Raw genomic sequence first — 19607 nt, forward strand, 5'->3', positions numbered from 1 at the left:
TGATTGGAACACCTGAATTTAATGATTTGGAGGGGTGTCCCAATACTTTTGGCAATATAGTGTACATTTAAAACTAAACTTACAGCAGCATTCTATTTTAATTCCACTTCCTTAAATTTAAATTTGAATTCTACATCCTGTTTGCCAGTTCTAAATGATGCACAACCTTGAAGACACTCACCACCTGCAGAAGCGAGAGGTAGCCAAGTCCCACGTTGTCGAAGTTAACTTTCACTTTGGTCCAGTAGAACTGGGTGTCATTCATGGACTGGCAATCAGTCTTGTTGTTGACCAGGCTTACATTGTGGATGTATCCTGTCCTGTTGACACATTTCCCGAATTTCCCAGCAAAAAGATTGACGCCCATGATGCTAAATATGAGCCAGAAGATCAGGCACACCAGTAGTACGTTCATGATGGACGGGATGGCCCCAATTAGTGCATTCACCACCACCTGAACAACAGGAATCAGGATATAATACCATACAGAAATCAATCATAATGTGACTGCATGGGAAAGACAGCAGTAATAGATCACACAACAAATTTGAACACAAACTAATCAGAACTTTCTGCTAAACAACAAATTCAGGCATATTTTGCAGTTCTCAAGACATGCAAATGTAATTTAATCATAGTCTTTTAACTACTGATTAGAGCCCTGATTCTTGAAAAAAAGGCCTAATATTACCAAAGACTTTAGATATACAAAGACGGTGCACTCGTGTTACTATAGATGACGTCAAAACCTGGAAGACTAATTTTTCTATGGGGTTTTATAATGAGTTTTTTCTCCAATTTATGAGATAAGGCCTGTGGTAAACATAACTTACGATACTTGAAAATGATGTCAAAATGCTGGTCTTGGCGAATATTCATGTAAACACAGTCTTGTTATGTTTTAGGTAAACAGCTGAGTAAGAAAACGCATGTGTAACAGTATAATGGATCTGTGCGTCAGGTCTTAAAGTGACAGTAGCCTAATATTCCTGCTGCCAAATTAAGAAAGAATATTAAAAATATCTATATGGCAGTTTTTCCACATGGTATCAATGTCAAAATTGTGGCCAGTGAAAATGCTGAGTGGCTAGTAACTTTGGAAAAGCACTATCCACAGTGGCTGGTGAGCAAAAAAGTTAATGTCAAGTCTTGCACACACCCATATGAAAAACGTGAATTTCAAAGCTGTTATTTTTATTTTAAAACACGTACGTTTCTAATAAGTAACTGGGTGAGAATGTTTGGGGTGTGAGTGTGTGCAGTTTACATTGTAAAACAAAACATTCAAGTATTGTCAAGTTATGTTTACCACAGACTTTATTTTACTCACTTCACATCGTGGCCACATTACCACCTCGGGTGTGCATTATTTTCTAATAATTCAATGGCCCGTTCGCAATTATTCCAATTATTTTTTTTTCTTTTCAAAATGTAATTTTCTGTTGCTGTTTGGATGTAGTAAAACACCCACAGATGTAGCAGAAAACATCTGGGTCATGTTTGCATTTCCTTGTGTCACTGCCAAAATTCTAAACTTGAAATCAGGATTGGGCATAAAATAATGTCAAATATGTGAAAATCGGCTGAGAATTGAACAAATAATTCTAACCTGGCTCGGAGCAAGATAGGGATCATGTGTTTGTGGCAGTTTTTCTGGTGATTAAGAGATAATACAAGACTTCTTCACCTTACAAATGGTTGTCGAAAGCAAAGATGCTATGAAATGCACATTTCATGAGAAATTGTGATGTGCTAGAGCAAAACAGGCACTATTTTTTGGAATCAGCACCCTTAAAATTAGTAAGAAACAAATATTGGATTTCATTCAGCAAATATGTAAGTAATCTGACTGAATTCCTTGAAAACTTGACATGCTTTATCAGTTTTATAACATAGTTAGAGAGTTGAAGCAAAGAAAGCATCTTACCCGCATTCCTTCAAATCTAGACAGGGCCCTCAGGGGCCTCAGAGCTCTGAGAGTCCTTAAAGATTTAATGGCCCCAAAGTCCGAGTAGCCAAGAGAGTTAGCAACCAAGCTAATCAAAGACACCTGCAATAGGAGAAATCATACAGAATTTTTTAATAATGTACTTAATATTAATAAGAATTCTAAAAATTGATATATATATATATATATATATATATATATATATATATATATATATATATATATATATAAAAACTTCTCTGAATGGCTTTTTATATTAAATAGACAATCTAAAATATGGAATAAAAGATGGAAATTTGACTATGTATTATATAAATAAAAAAATAGCAGCTGGTAATGCTATTTCAAAACAGCATAAAATAACCAGCATGAAATAAGAAAGAAAAAAAAGGTTGATACATGTTTTGACCTAAAAAATATATAAGCATTTTTGGGACATTCTATAGGAAAACATTTATTGGGGCATATAAATCAGATCGGTTTTACAAATCAGTTTAAAATCGCAATAGGTTTCCACTCTATTCTACAGTCAAAGTCGACAGACAGTGTAGAACAGAATGGTCTTCTGCTGTAATGGCAGGTAATGGTAGGATTTTGTTTGATGGGCTGATGAGGTGAAATGAAGACAAAACAAGTATGCACATATGTACATCAATGTATATACCCACATACTCAACTATATATGCATAATCAATATGCATATATATAAAATAGAGTGAGGTTTTATAAAGAATTTGGGTTTTTCTTTTGAATCATTTCTTTTGATCGAAATTTTCTTGTGCTTTCTTAATAATGTGATTTTTATCAGTCCAAACAATATTCTGAATTCCCAATTAGGATATTGTTTCATAGTATGGCTTATTAAATTTAAAAGTCCCAAGAATCATCAGTTCTTTATAAAAAACTATTTCTATAGTTTTCCTTATCACTGCAATATATCTAAAGAAGATATTTCTGTGCAATTCAGCTCTAAAACAAAACTTCAGAAGACAAAGAATGAATAACATAAATAAAAGTACAAAATTAAAGAACAAACTCATAAAAAGTCATAACTTTACGATACAGATTTTAGATAAAATGTACACGTCTCACTGTAATGTACATGTACGTTTACAATCATTGATTTTATTGACAGTCCTAAATGTAACTGATCTTCTCCAGATAATTCTTTGATACAATGTTATGATATAAATACCAAGGTCCTGTAAAGATACTAATCAAACATCTCAAACTGGACAACATGTTAAATTATAGGTCAAAATGAATCCGTTCAAATTGCTGAAAGAGAGACAGTGGCATTTATATCTGGATGAGAAGAGAACTGCAGCTGAGATACAGATGTGAGCCTCTGCTCACCTCTGACCTTTGAACTATGAACTTACCCTATCATTAAAGGTGTGTGTGGAGATCTGTGTGGGTCAGATGAGCATCAGGTGAGACACACTCACACAATCTGCTTGTGTTTAGTTGAGCTAATCCAGATGCTTTCATTCAGTGTGTTCATGTATTTTGTGCAAGAAATGTATTTCCTTAACATCTTAATTTTGACATACAATCAGCCATAAAATGTTTGAAAATGCCAGTAACACAAAACCATAAAAAACACAAAACCAAAACTTACAAAGAAAGTTCAAAACTTTAAAATGAAATCTTAGCACTATGTCATTTTAAGTAGTTTAAATTGTATTTTTTTACATCTATATTAATGCAACAAGTTATTACATTTCTTGCCAAATGTAAACAGCCTACAGTAAGAAAAATGAACTATATTATTTGTGGAAGAATTCTTTATTCCAGACGTTAATAATCAAACTATTTATTGAACATCGGTGTTTTTATCAGATTGCTGTTGTAGACATTTTATAAAAGCAATAAACCACGGGAGGTTGTGCATTTTTCCATGATTAAAGGGTTAGTTCACCCAAAAATGAAAATTATCCCATGATTTACTCAGCCTCAACCATCCTAGGTGTATATGACTTTCTTCTTTCAGCCAAACACAGTCAGAGTTATATTACAAATATCCTGACTCTTCCAAGCTTTATAATGGGAGTGTTTGGAGGATGAGTTTTTGAAGTCCAAAAAAGTTTATCCATCGATCATAAAATGTACTCCACACGGCTCCAGGGGGTTAATAAAGGCCTTCTGAAGCGAATCAATGCGTTTTTTTAAGACAAATATTCTTATTTAAAACTTTATAAAGTAAAATAACAAGCTTCTGGCGCAAAAAAAAAAACTAATCCTCCAATCACTCCCATTATAAAACTTAGACGAGCCAGGATATTTTGTAATATAACTCTGATTGTGTTTGGCTGAAAGAAGAAAGTCATATACACCTAGGATGGCTTCAGAGTGAGTAAATTATGGGGTAATTTTCATTTTTGAGTGAACTAACCTTTTAAGGACACTACACTTAGCATTATTTGTGGTAAAATCACTGTAGAAAACAGCCTTCACTGTAACAAATTCTTTATTTTTACAGTTTTCTAGTTTTACATTCATGGCCCTTTATACTAACAAAATATATTGTTACAGTCAATATTATACTAAAAAATAAAGGTTCCAAAAGGGGGTTTTCACAGTTCTGCCATAGAAGAATCATTTTTGGTTCCCCAAAGAACCTTTCAGTGAACAGTTCTTAAAAAAGAACCATTTTTTTCTTAGTTTGTAGAACATTTTAACAACTAAAGAACCTTTTTTCACCATAATGAAACGTTTGTGGAATGGAAAGGTTCCATGGATATTAAAGGTTCTTCATGGTACCATCACTGCCAATAAAGAACCTTTATTTTTAAGAGTGTGTTATACTAAATATACATCTCAGTAACGTCTTGGCCTAAATTAAATGAATTAAATTAAGTCTACCTGATCGAAATGCACTCTGTTCCAGTATTCAACTAGAGAAGATTCTTCTACTCACATCCACAATCAGGAAGTCCAGCCAGCACCAGTAATTGGTGAAGTATTTCTTAAAGCCGTACGCGATCCACTTCAGAAACATCTCCAGCACGAAGATGTAGCTGAAGACCTTGTCAGCATATTCCAACACCACCTTTACCACCTTCCGCTGTTCTATGTAAATGTCTTCAAATGCCTGTCAGAAGAAGAATATCATAACACAATAAGAACAGGAAAGTTGATTCTGATGAATCTAGCTACGCATTTAATCACAATATGGACATTTTTAAAGGTACACTATGCAACTTTTGGCTCTCTAGCAGTTAATAAACAAAGCCGCATGCGTTTTGTATAAGAACATTGTAGCCGGAGCTACTTCTCTCTGTTTATGTACGTATATGATGAGTCACACAGGTACTGGGATACTCTGCAGCAGTTGTCATCCCGCCCTGTCTAAAATAGTCATTATAAACACTTATTATAGGCGTATAGCCTGTATAGCCTGTTGTGTTTCAGGATAAGACAAAAACATGGTTTGGAAGATGGATTCATGATGTACTCACTCATTATATACATTTTGAACAAAAAAAGTTACATAGTGTGCCTTTAATGCATACACAGCGAAATCCCCAGAGTTAAATCAACTCTGCTCAGAGTACATATGGTCCCTCTCTACATAATGTTAAAATAACACTGAAGCAGAGTTAAAGTTAATGAGAGAATTAAGCAATTAAATAAGTAATGATTGAACATTAATGATGAAGACCTGCTGTTAACAAGCAGAATCACTGAAGAAAAGAGAAACACAAGAACTATTTTAAGAATTATTTTAAAGACAGTTCAATCAAGGGTCAAGAGCCCAACCAAAACAAACCCTAACCACCATGATGGTGAAAATCATTTTTATCATTTTTATTTTGACCAATAAAACACCAACATCTAAACCTCTGTTAATTCTCAATAAGAACTTCTTTAGAAGTGTGACAAAAATAAAGTCAATCTGGTTAGTAATAAGTTAATCAGATCTTTTAATCAGATCTTGAGAGATTTAATGTCTTTTATCTTCAGTTGATTTCATCTTAGGCTGTGACTGTAGTCAGTTGTAGTTCTTGTGTTTCTCTTTTCTTCAGTGATTATGCTTGTTAACAGCAGGTGTTCATCATTAATGTTCAATCATCACTTAATTAATTGATTAAAGGAATAGTTCACTTTCAAATAAAAATTTCCTGATAATTTACTCACCCCCATGTCATCCAAGATGTCCATGTCCTTCTTTCTTCAGTCGAAAAGAAATTAAGGTTTTTAATGAAAACATTCCAGGATTATTCTCCTTATAGTGGACTTCAATGGTCTCCAAATGGTTGAAGGTCAAAATTACAGTTTTAGTGCAGCTTCAACGTGCTTTAAACAATATCAGACGAGGAATAAGGGTCTTATCTAGCGAAACGATCAGTCATTTTCTAAAAAAAAATCAAAATGTATATGCTTTATAGGCATAAATGATCGCATCACAAGTGCTTCCACCAGAACACGATTCCGTATTCTTAAAAAAGCTTACGCTAAATGTCCTACGCCTTCCCTATTCAACTTACGGAAAAAATGTAACTGGCGCCGCGTTCGTTCATTTTGATGTTTTTTAGAAAATGGCTGATCGTTTCGCTAGATAAGACCCTTATTCCTCGTCTGGTATCGTTTAAAGCCCTTTGAAGCTGCACTGAAACTGTAATTTTGACCTTCAACTGTTTGGAGGCCATTGAAGTCCACTATAAGGAGAAAAATCCTGGAATGTTTTCATCAAAAACCTTAATTTCTTTTGGACTAAAGAAAGAAAGACATAAACATCTTGGATGACATGGGGGTGAGTAAATTATCAGGAAATTTTTATGTGAAAGTGGACTAATCCTTTAATTATCTCATTAACGTTAACTCTGCTTCAGTGTTACTTTAACTCTATTTAGAGAGAGACCAAATGTACTCTGAGATGAGCTGATTTAACTCTGTGGATTTTACTGTGTTAATGATTTCTTTTGCTATGATGTAAACAGTAAACAAATGGTTAAAGTTCACCGATCAGCTTGGTTCCTTACCAGAGCTCCACTACTGAGGAGGATCATGAAGATGATGAAGGTCTCGAACCAGCTATGCTCTACAATCTGATAGCACGTCTTCCTCAACCTCCACCACATCTGTCCCAAACCTCTCGTTGTGTTTATATTACAACACTTACAGCGCTGCATACAGACTGGAGAGATACAGAGAGATTACTTTGATCAGGTCCTGTAAACACCATGTATAGTGCCATGGTCACAGGAGAACCAATATTATCAGTCTTGTTTCATGTTTTATTTGCTTACACTCAGGGAAACACTCTTCTGGATCCATGACATCATCTGCCATCTCAGAATATTCCTCCTCATCTTCCCCAGGCTTCCTCAGGTCCACGGTACTTCCTTCAGAGAGGCTGATGACTTCCTGTTGAATAAGGTAGAATTTTTTTTAACCATTACATTACAGTCTCTTCTGCTCACCAAGGCTGCATTTATTTGATCAAAAATACAGTAAAAACAGTCATACTGTGAAATATATTTTAAAATGTCATTTATTCCTGTGATCAAAGCTGAATTTTCAGCATCATTACCCCAGTCTTCAGTGTCACATGATCCTCCAGAAATCAAAATGTACTGCTCAAGAAACCTTTCTTATGATCAATGTTGAAAACAGTTGCTGCTTAATATTTCTGTGGAAACCGTTATGTTTTTTTCTGGATACTTTGATGAATAGAAAGTTCAAAAGGACAGCATTTATTTAAAACTGAACCCAAACTTTTGAAAGGGAGTGTACAGTAAAATAATAGTTATACATGGCATTTTGAATTTTACCATTTGTTCACCTTTACTCCTACAAATTTTGTCCAAATGCTTTATTTCGACTAAGTGCTCGGTTTGAAGTCAACACTAACTAGTGGTCAAAAGAAGTCATGCAACTTGCAACAATATCCATGATACCATCCCGGTCAGCCATTCTGAATTGAACAGGAAATGGTCTTTACCAAAATTGTCTCCAGATGATCTTTATTACAAGATACACAAAACTGGCAGAATACATTTTTGATATTTAGACACAGTTTCTGAAGTAATGCATTAACAAAACCGACAATGAAGTCAGAACAGGAAGTTAGGCTGTACCTTTATTTTTTTATGGAATATTTCAGTGTTTATTTATAATTATTTTTTAAAAATTCACGTGCCCTTGTAATCTTAAGTCAAAATACCTTCCCCTCCCAAAATACCTTCCCTCCCTGGATGTATTACTGTATGTCTGTGTGCTTGAACGGAAAAGGTAACTTATGAACCATCTCAGTTTTGCAATGCTACATCATATTCCCTCTGTAGTCTGTTCATTCTTCGTCTAATGCTTATCCAGTACAGATTCTACCATTTAGTTGCTTCTCCTCACATATACTGTTATTATATCTGTTAATTAAGTGTATCTTTGCACATATAAGCCAGAAAATCAACACTGTTTGAAAAAACCTCTGGGTTTGGCATGGAAAACACAGACAGCTAATAGAACGCATGCATCCCAAGATACATATGGCGCGATACTAGCATATGCATCTAATCCACGAGTGCACAAGTCAAGGTCAGTGACCTCCAGTATAATCTGAGATGGCAAGAGAGAGCTGTTTTAAATCTGCCTGCATACATACTCATTCTCCTTGTTTCTTTCTCTACGTAGGAAGTGGGCCTTCCTAATACAATTTTGATGAGATTTTCCGTGCATGTAATGGCAACATATTTAAAATGATTTACGGAGATTACTGGTCCAAAGGTGCCAGCACAATCCAATAGTGCTGCTTATGTAATCCCACATTACGAGGCAAGCAGTATGTGTATGTGTGTCTGAGAGAGGCTGGATTACTCTTAATTTTGTGCCCCTAAAATGTCAAAAAGGTTTTGGTAGAAGTCTGCAACTGAACAATGTCAGAAAGCTCATCCTGGGATGCTTTTTAAATTGTATTGAAAAAGTTTCCATGTTACGATGCACACTTTTTGGCTTCTTTTACTTCACCCAGCTCCAACTGAACAAACATTTTTTTAAATTAAATTTTGCTGAAAAAAAAAAATCATTTTAAAGTTTGAGTATTGAGCTGCACGATTCTGGATAAATTGAGAATCATGATTTTTTTGTTTGTTTGTTTCAAACAGAGATCATGATTCTCCCAGGATTCTGAATAGACAACTAAAATAACATTTAATTTAAGAGAGGTTCTGACAAAATGTTAATTGCTGCAGTCTACTTAAAATTTGAGTGAATGATTCAATGACTCATAAATAATTTACTTGTTTCATTACAGGATGAATCAATGTTTTTTGAACAAATCTCTTGAATGAATGATTCAATGACATACATTTTTTAACAGTTACTAACGATGTAATCGCTACATTTGTTATTTGTAGCTTTATGTTACTTTCTAAAGGTACATGAATTACTCTATTTTAATTGCTTCCGTTGACATTGGTGTTTATATCCGAACTATAAACTTTGATATATTAATATTTTTAACACATTTTTAACAAATAATGATACTGTGTGGTTGAAAAGACAGTTTGTGAAGCTGTTTCATACCTATACATGACAACTTCTCCCTCTGGATCAGCGGCAGCGCAAACACAGGTTTAAATGTTCCGGTGTGATTTTGTCAAAGGTTTATCAGACACAGGCAAATTGTTGTCGTTTAGGAATTAGATTGCGTGGGTGTTTGAATTGAGATTTATACAAAAAAAAATTATTGAACATTTTATTTTGTGAAGAAATTCATATATAGGTAAAATTTATGCTAAAGCACAATACAAAATTAATTTCAAGCTATTCAAACATCATACATTCAGTCAAGAGAGTCTAAAATTGTCTGGTAGTATCCATAAAGGATTTCTCTGCTGTGACAAGCAGGGCGGGGCGAGAGCCACGAGAGAACGGCGCGAGGCTGATGCCGCGAGTGATAATGAGCGTCAGTGTTGCAAACACAAAGCACCCACAACATGGTTTCCTTCAGAAAATATAAACATCTAGTTAAATACATTTATTTATTGAACAAATATTGCTGTATTTTATCATTTATTTTTATTTTTATTTTAAAGGGTCTTAATTTTGTTTTGGTGTCTCCTACAATAGGTTTACATGCATTTAAGGTCAAAAACACTTAATTTTCTCATAATATACAGTATATTGCAGCATCACCTCTTTTCTCTCAGTGTCTAAAATGGCTCGAACAAGGATTCAGTCTGTCTAAACCCCTCCTTTCTGAGAGCCTACTCTGCTCTGATTGGCCAGATGGCCCAGTCTGTTGTGATTGGTCTACCGCTTACAGCACAGCGTCTTCTCAAACATGTTAACAACACAAACCAAACTCTTCCATCTCAGCTACAACTACACTGTTTGAAGGTCAAAGTAGACTTTGTTCGAGGGAAGCCAATGAAGACCAGGCTGGCATTATGCAAATCTGTTACAAACCTACATAGGTTCATGCAGAAGTAAGCCTGGAATTACTGATGACATGTTTCAGGCAGTTCAAGCTCTGTTCATTCTTTTGGGAGACAATAACTCCATTTATCGTGCACTTTGACCTTTGACACTTTGCAGATCAATACAGCAAATAGCTACATTAAATAACAACATAAATCTCAGCCAGTTCCTAACATGAAGCTGTCATCTGGAATATAACACCGTTGTATGGACTACTTTTTGACGCACCATTCCACCATTTCCTATCCACATTCCCTGTGCTCCTCTCCGCAGCCCGTTTCTCTTATATAACAAATACTGTATGGCATGTCTGGTGGGTTCACCTTGTCTGCTTTGCAGCTTATCAGCTTATAAATCTGGATGGCCACCACACATATACGGCCACTGGCTCGCTTCCTCATACGTGTCATATCATATCATCTCTCTGACCTCTGACACCACTCGCTCGTTTGAGCTCCCGGCCTCTCACAATAGGGATAAACAAATGAACTATTACATGCAGTATATGAAGGATTTAGGGTTATATATCTAACTGGTCTGGATGCCATTTATGCATTAGAAATTTAACAATGGAAAAGCAAGTTAGATGCCATTATATCAATATATGAAATAACTTGCTTTTCCATTGTTAGATCCAAATTTGTGATACCAATTCAAATATTTTGGTTTAATTTCTCAAAAGTTCAGAAGTATAAGCTACTAATTAGGCATCATAATCAAAAGAAAGTATATTATTCTGGTTTTAAATTTCAGTTGTATTTCACAGAACTAAAACAGAAATTATTCTGGTTTCTTAAAGAGATAGTTCACCCAAAAATGTTATATTTTGAGGAAGATATTTTGAAGAATGTCAGTAACCAAACAGTTTCTGGTCCCTATTGACACCCTTGTTATTTATTTTCCACACTATGGAAGTCAATGGGGCCCATCAACTTTTTGGTTACCCACATTCTTCAAAATATCTTCTTTTGTGTTCAACAGAACAAATTCATACAGGTTTTGAAGAACTTGAGGGTGAGTAAATGATGATTTTTATCTTTGGGTGAACTATGCCTTTAATAATTTAATACTAGGAAGCGAAAATTGTTGATCCTAACTATAAACAACAAAGATTTTTGTCAAGTTTCTTTTAATTAATTATTATACTAATGAAGAAAATGTATATAGTCTTTAAGTTGGATATGACAAAAGTAGCAGCGGATCCAGGGTTATTATAGATAACTAAAACTAAATAATCATAATAATAATTTTGTTACTTGAAATAAAATCAACATTAATTAAATAAAGGCAACATGTCTCATTTTTTTATTTAGTTTAGCTTGATGTACAAAAATAACTAAAACTTAAATAGATAATAATAAAAAAAACTATATGAATATTTAAAAATGTATATGATAAAAATACATAACAAAATTAATAAAAACAAATTAAAATAAAAACGGAAAATAGAAAATAAAAAATTCAAAATAATAATTAAAATAGTATCTCAATGGTACAAAAATAACACTGAGCAGATCAGAGAGTGAATTAGCCAACTGATTTTGAATTTGAGACTAATTTGTGAGTGTTTTGACCAATGCATTAAAAAAACCGTCTCATAAGAGTCACTTGCTCGTGAATCGGACTACACAACCTCAAGAACCTAATGAACCAAATTCCCAACACTAATACTAATAAATCACCTCTCATAACCTCTCACCGGTTTCTGCTCTTCATCCACTGATGACACCGTGTCTTCTTCATCCTCCTCCTCAGGAAATTCCACATCCGATTCTCCTGGTGCGATGGGCACACAGATGGTGAGGTTGGGATTGGTCATGTAACTTTCCTGTACTTCTGGAATAATGTACTTCTCTTCATACCGCCCTAAACTTCCCAAACCGCCATTGCAGTCAGCATGGTTCTCTTTCACGGGCGCCTGCACCTCCTTGGCCTTCCGTCTGTGCCATGCCAGGTTCCCGTTGAAGAGGTCTTTGATGGCGTTCAGCAGCCAAGTGAAACCGAAGTGGATTCGAGCGATGGCTATCTGAAGGTTGTTCATTTCTCCGTCTTCATCGGGCGCTGACAGATTATCAGAGCTGAAGGAGCTCAACAACAGGGCCAGAAACAGATTCAACACCTAGAGAGAAACCAAGAATAAAGATCTGTAAGCAAATTATATAATTTCTGAATCATGAATTACGTTCGGGAATGTTTTGGGATGGACATTAGCTCATTGCATATCATAAAGCCAAATGAGATTTTGAAGCCAACACTATTTCAGAGTGGGATAAGTATATTTTCTGATGTTACGGCTGTTCACAGCAGTAGTCCTCGTGTGCCAAGCCCTTGTTCTATTGCAGGAATGTCAACCACTTACAAAAATATCCCATGTTCATAACAGGCTTTTTTTCCCCTGCAGTCTGGTCTGTAAGAGCCACTTTGTGGGTTGTCATGGAAACCTGAATAGTTGCACTCTGACCTTTAATCACAGAGCAAAGATAATCCCAAACTGACTTTTGTCAAGCGAGAAGGAGATGAACAGATCTCACTGGATTGTGTTACAGAGGGTTTGAGGTGGTTTGAACCTCCCAAAGAAAGTCAAGTGATAACAGATTAAAGCTTGATAGAAGTGGGCAATGTGAACTATTGTTATTTAGAAAATAGGAGCATGGAATTCTTATTTTTTGTTTCACAGAAAAATTAACAGTTTAAGGTTTTGGATATGCATTTCAAAACTACAAATTTTCATAACTGACTAGTCTGGTGTAGTCTAAAAATTTGTAAACATTCTAAGCTTCGATTCTTCAACATTTTATTATACAAAACTATTTAAGTCCTCCGAAAAATGGCTTTGTGCGCATCTCCGGCGCGAAGTGATGCGCTTCAATAACGTCACCCACACTTGTGAGTGCTTGAACTGACGCCGCAACGAATTCATAGTTTGTTACTGTTAAAATCCTTGTAAGTGCACACCAACAAGGACGATAAAGACCACCGTCTTTAGTGCGCCACTTGAGACCAGGGAAGTGAGGTTACCACACGCACAGCTCTTATTACCTTGTAATCTTTACTCAAAATAACTTCCACTCCCACTTACTTGTTAACTGGCATGAGGGTGGGACAACCTGGAAGTGAGGTTTAGGGGGGTGAATGTAACAGAGGCAAGCTAGTAAGAGCTGTGCGTGTGTAAACCTCACTCCCCTGGCCTCAAGAAGTGCGCTGGCGACTGACGATAGAGACTGTGGCCTCCCCCCTAAACCTCACTCCCATCCGGGTCATGGCACCAAATGTCACAATTTTGGACCTACAATGTTATCTTAGTGACTTCCAATTAAAAGTAGACCTTCACTAAGAGGTCAGCCACACCACTTGAGATGTGAGGCACTTTTTTGTCCTTTTCTGTCTAGTATTTCAGAAAGGGCAACTTTACATGTCCATGCTGTCTACCCTTTTACCCAGAAAAGCACTGTGAATGAATTACCAGTGACAAACAGCTGCTTCTGTAGCTGTTTATTACAACAGTACACAAGTTGCCAATTTTGAGCTGGAAAATCCAGAAGAGGATAACAGTGCATACTTAAGTATGCTTAAGCACAAGCCTGAGGACCTTTTGAATGCGTTTCCAAGCAACACACAACAGGGGACTTCTGGGTAAAATATTAAAAGCTAAAATTTGCTGAATTTCTTTCTTAGTCAGGGTATACACTGTTATTTCAGGAAAACATGACTTTGAGGGACAGAAGTACAGTACGTTCAATAGGTTGTACTGTTGTATACCCTGATGTCAATCATATAGCTGACAAAATTATTGAAAACATCTTTCCAAAAAGTATTCTATAATGCACAAACAACTGTACAAAATATGTACTGCCAATTAAACCAACTGTATCTATCAGTCAATGACTTGTTTCCATTTGCATAACCCTACATATAGCACCTACCCTGAAGTTTCCTTAATGTTTACAATCTGCCAAACACAGTTGGAGACCTGTAAATATGATGGTGACATGTAAACCAGGATTCCCACACATTTTGACCAGTGAATTTTCATGTTTATGATTATTAGCTAACTATTTTAAAAGTGATTTTATAGAGATTGAAAATAATTGCATTTGTCACATTAGATATTTCATTCTTTGAAACATCATCAGTGTATCATGTCTTCTTTTAGGCCAGTCATCATGTTAAAACAGGAAAACTTAGGAAGGAAAGCTTAGTGGCGTCTTATTTTCTGGGAAAAAAAAACTCATTTCTTGGAGGTATTTTCTGGTCACGAATGGATCAAGAACATCTGGGAGAATTAAGTAATATTTCTGTAATGCCATCTTATATATCCCCACAATCAAATTGTTAGAGTTTTATCTTCAAAATATATATTTCAATGCAAAGAATAATGAACCAGACCTCACAGAAAACCAAGCTGACAATTCAATACTCAAAAAGAATGCTGAGCTCTGGAAATTTAAAGCAATTTAGTGTTTTAAGATGCAAACTTTGTATGTGATCTGTGTTTCTTATGGTGTTTTTTTTTTTTTTTTTTTTAGAAAGTCTAACATTAGTGTCAATAAACGATTGTGACGTCTACACGTTTGAGAGTCAGTAGTTCAGTAGACATCATGACCCCATCATAGAGTCATTTTAATAATAATAATCTGACCTCGATAGAGGAAATCCTGTGTTCAACACCAGCGCTTCTGTTTCCTACTACTGACCAGCTACATGTCTGAATTAGCCAATGCATACATCCATTTTCTTAAGTTTGTCCTTTAAAGGAATAATTTACCCAAACATTTTGCATTTTTTTTTTTTTTTTTTGCATACAACAAATGTGGGTGGTAATTCTGCCAACTTCCAAAAAAAATACCATTAAATATCCTAAACATTGTCCTTGTAGCTTGTATGCATTCACTTTCTTATTAGCTTGGACATTCTGCCTAACATCTCCTTTTCTGTTTTAGGGAAGAAGACAAGTGGGTGTGTAAATGATGAAAAAATGTTAATTTATCGGGGAATTACCCCTTTATTTTCCTCGTTATTCAATGACTATTTAAATAAGCACTATTTAGATGCCCCTATTATGCTATTTTAAAGGTTCCTAATTTTGTTTTGGTGTCTCCTTCAATAGATTTACATGCATCCAAGGTCGAAAACACTTTAATTTTCTCATAATATACATTGCAGCATCACTTCTTTTCTCACAGTGTCTGAAATGATTCAGTCAATGATTCGGTCTCTCTAAACCCCTCCTTTTTAAGAGTCTACTCTGCTTGTGATTGGTCTACCGCTTACAGCGCGTGTCAGAATAGAAACAGCCATTACCATATCTGAATTTCAGCTCAGGAGCTTTCTCATCACTAGTCGGCATCGAATTTTACTGTATCAATTCGAGATACAGATCCTTTTAAAGTGCAGCAAAGTGGATTTGCTTTTGCAGCGCAGAAAACAGCATCTTCTCGACATGTCGACAACACAAGCCAAACTCTTCCAGGCCTCAGCTACAACTACGGTGTTCAAACTACGGTTCAAAGTAGACTTTGTTCAAGGGAAGCCAATGAAGATCACAGGCTGGCATTATGCAAATTTGTTACAAACCTATATAAGTTTGTGCAGGAAGTAAGGCTGGAATTCCCGATGACTTGTTTCAGGCTGTTCAGAAACAGTTCTTTCTTTTGCGAGAAAATGACTCCATTTATTGGGCAACTTTGCAGACCTTTTACGTTCACAAACAGCTATATAACACACTACATGAAAGATAATATCCAAAAAAAGCACTTTTAAAGTCTTACTAGGTAAGAAGAACTTCCATTTATTAGGAACATGGATAATCCCATTCTGATCAATCACATCTTCACACAGTAATCCAGACTAATAAATTATTCTTATTATGTGCGAAGAAAAAGACTGCTGAGTGATGTTGTACTGTTGTGATTGACCAATCAGAATTAAGTATTCCACAGCATCTCATTATCATAACCTGAGCAGAACACAGTTCTCGTACTCACCACCAGGTTTCCAATGACCATGACCAGCATGAAGACCAGAATGCAAAGAGGCTGTCCGGCCACCTCCATACAGTCCCACATGGTCTCGATCCATTCCCCGCACAAGACCCGGAACACGATGAGGAACGAGTGGAAGAAGTCCTTCATGTGCCAGCGAGGAAGAGTGCAGTCATAGCTGATCTTACACACGCAGTCCTGATAGTTCTTTCCAAACAGCTGCATGCCCACCACAGCGAAGATGAAGACGATGATGGCCAAGACCAGCGTCAGGTTCCCCAAAGCGCCCACGGAGTTACCGATGATCTTTATCAGCGTGTTAAGGGTGGGCCACGATTTTGCTAGTTTAAAAACTCTCAGCTGAGGACAAAATACAGAACATATATCAATATTGTTAACATGAAATTAAAAATGACCCTGTTTAATCTTGTACATTCTTCCTGGTCTTATCATGATCAGTCATGTCATTCCAGACCAAAAAAACACCTTTCATTAGTGGCTTTCACACTGAATAGTTCCAGGAACTCAGTTATATAGCCACTAGGATAGTTCCCCGAGAACTAATTTCTCCCCCAGGCCATGTTCCTGGTTGCATTCGCACCGGGAATAGGAACTCTGAAGCGGCCGACAGCGGCATCTTTAAGCGCGGCATTTACAAACACTAAAAAACGGTGGATGGAGATGCCGTGGTCAGAGCTGCGTGTCATGGGTTTCGTGATAAACTCATAATTTACAAGACTGAAAGAGCAAAAAGTGGAACTAAGAGATGAAATCTCCTATGATAACTTTCAGTAATACATATCATTGAGGTGGAGAAAAGAACACAAGACTGCAGGTAAATGCCATCATCGCTGTTTTCCATGTTCGTGAAGTAAATATGTTTACACGGCTTTTTAAAAATGCCGGGTGCCATTGTTTGACATGCGTTTGACCAATCAGCATACACTTACATCACTGATAGCTCCTATAGTGCTGATTTAGACCCTACTCTGAAGTAGGAGCTAATTTAGTTCCCCCAAAAGGAGTTCCTAGAACTAAAATCGTTACTAGTTCCTGTGGTGTGAACACTGCAAAATCCTGGTACTTCAGCCAATAGATCTAGGAACTATGAAAAGGTTCCTCTGGTGCAAAAGCCCCTAAAATCGGCTGCCGTCGCTAAACTCTTTTATTTTTCATACTATTGATCCACTTGTCATACACAGAGACTTTTGACCATCAAGTTCTGATGGATAAAATCTTTTTTTCTCCTTGAATATCTCAAGAAATACATCAGATTACAGAAGTTGTGAATGGCGTTCATGTTGAAGTAAAGATGTTTGGCTGTACTCTACAATGTCTCTCAAATTAATAAATTAAAGGATTAGTTCACTTTCAAATAAAATTTTCCTGATAATTTCCTGTATGTCCTACACCTTCCCTATTCAACTTATGGAAAAAACGGAACTGGCGCTGCGTTTGTTCCGTGAGTTGAATAGGGAAGGCGTAGGACATACAGCGTAAGCTTTTTGAAGAATACGAAAGTACGGTTTTGGCGGAAGCACTTGGAAGGCGATCTTTTGTTTAAATAAAGCATATACATTTAAATTTTTTTCGAAAATGACCGATCGTTTCGCTAGATAAGACCCTTATTCCTCGTCTGGTATCGTTTAAAGCCCTTTGAAGCTGCACTGAAACTGTAATTTTGACCTTCAACCATTTGGAGGCCAATTGAGGTCCACTATAAGGAGAATAACCCTGGAATGTTTTCATCAAAAACCTTAATTTCTTTTCGACTGAAGAAAGAAAGACATGAACATCTTGAATGACATAGGGGTGAGTAAATTATCAGGAAAATTTTATATGAAAGTGAACTAATCCTTTAATAATCATGACGCAAACAATCAGCCAATCAAAGACATATTTTCTCATGTAAATTGACCTAGCTGGTCATTTTATTTGAGCTAAAGCATTGCCTATATTCAGTTTGCAATGTGACTGATGTTGATCTAAAAGAAAGTATAGCCCACTTTTTGAGATGTCAACTCTAACATATTTAATCTCACTAATGGATAAAGGATTACGGCTCTGCCAAATATGCACATGTGGGTGAAGCCATGCAAAAAGACAGTCAAATTTTTAACGTACACACACAGCACTGCTTAACAACAGTTTTATTATCACAAAATAAAGGGATGTTAAAAGCTCTGTGCAGCTTTAATCTGATAATGAATTGCAAGACGCTTGAGTTGAAGGGGGTCATTCAAGTTCAGATGGAGTCTGCGTGCCACCTTTGTCATGCGTTTTTCATCACATAAATACAGATGTGTTGACATTTAAAACTTTAAAGGCTATCTGCACTAATGGATTCAGTCAAATACACTAATGCCTACTAATTACAGACTACAGATACAAAAACTGATGGCAGTTTTAGAGCCAAGTATCAAGATCATTGACTGTGACATTATGCCCATTTTTGGTTTTGGGATAATACAAATCTGAATTGTTTAAATCTATGGGTTTTTTTTTCAAAGCTGTCATATCTGAATGATGCATACTAACATTTAAAGCAATGTATTGAATATTCATGATATTCACACTAATTTTAAAAAAATTAAGTAACACTGAATATTTTGATGATTTTAATGCGCTTTTTAGTTGGCCATTACGTTTTTTTTTAATGACATTAAACTAGTTTTATGATCCTTCCATGTCTTGAGACCCCTAAGTATGTGAGTTTTACGTCAAAAATGTTTAACAGCGTTTCTGATTTAAACTTTAGCAGCAAAAAATGGCGCTCATTTGTGTGAATCAATTGAAAAAGTCTGCTTGTAACATGTATGTTCTGTTCTGGTTTAGTTTCATTGTGTTTTAGTTCTAGTTTAGTTCTGTTCCTGTTTGCCCTTGTTCCCTTTGCTTGTTTGTCTTCATGGTTTTGTCATGCACATGTTTCTGGTTACGTTAATTATCCCTGTGTGTATTTAAGCCTTGAGTTCTTTCTGTTCATTGTTCAGCGTTTTCTGGGTTTAATGGTTTTGCTAATTTCTCCAGAGAATTCTTGTTTTGGATTTTTGATTAAAGACTGTTTTTGTCATATTCTCCTGTCGTGAGCTTCACTGCAGCAACATCTGACACTGCTTCAGTTAATGCATAAGTTTGCTGATTTTCAACCAGCTTTGTATTGTTACAATATCTGTAGCATATGTACATGAACAGATATCCCCGATTATTTGTCAGATGGATTACACAAAACAGTTTGCATCATCTGGTGGACTTTT

General features: G+C 35.9%; 1 protein-coding gene across 1 annotated transcript in view; it reads right to left on the minus strand.

Moving 5' to 3' along the window:
• scn12aa (sodium channel, voltage gated, type XII, alpha a) overlaps positions 1-19607 on the minus strand; it is a 66474-nt gene that overhangs the window by 6101 nt on the left and 40766 nt on the right. The window contains exons 16-22 of the mRNA XM_051913287.1: positions 16357-16713; positions 12072-12491; positions 7201-7318; positions 6934-7088; positions 4869-5042; positions 1928-2050; positions 182-454 (exon numbers count right to left, since the gene is read on the minus strand). Coding sequence (XP_051769247.1) covers positions 182-454; positions 1928-2050; positions 4869-5042; positions 6934-7088; positions 7201-7318; positions 12072-12491; positions 16357-16713 — 1620 coding nt within the window. The remainder of the gene's footprint in view (positions 1-181; positions 455-1927; positions 2051-4868; positions 5043-6933; positions 7089-7200; positions 7319-12071; positions 12492-16356; positions 16714-19607) is intronic.

The sequence above is a fragment of the Ctenopharyngodon idella genome, chromosome 2 (assembly GCF_019924925.1).
Source record: "Ctenopharyngodon idella isolate HZGC_01 chromosome 2, HZGC01, whole genome shotgun sequence".
Taxonomy (NCBI): Eukaryota; Metazoa; Chordata; class Actinopteri; order Cypriniformes; family Xenocyprididae; genus Ctenopharyngodon; species Ctenopharyngodon idella.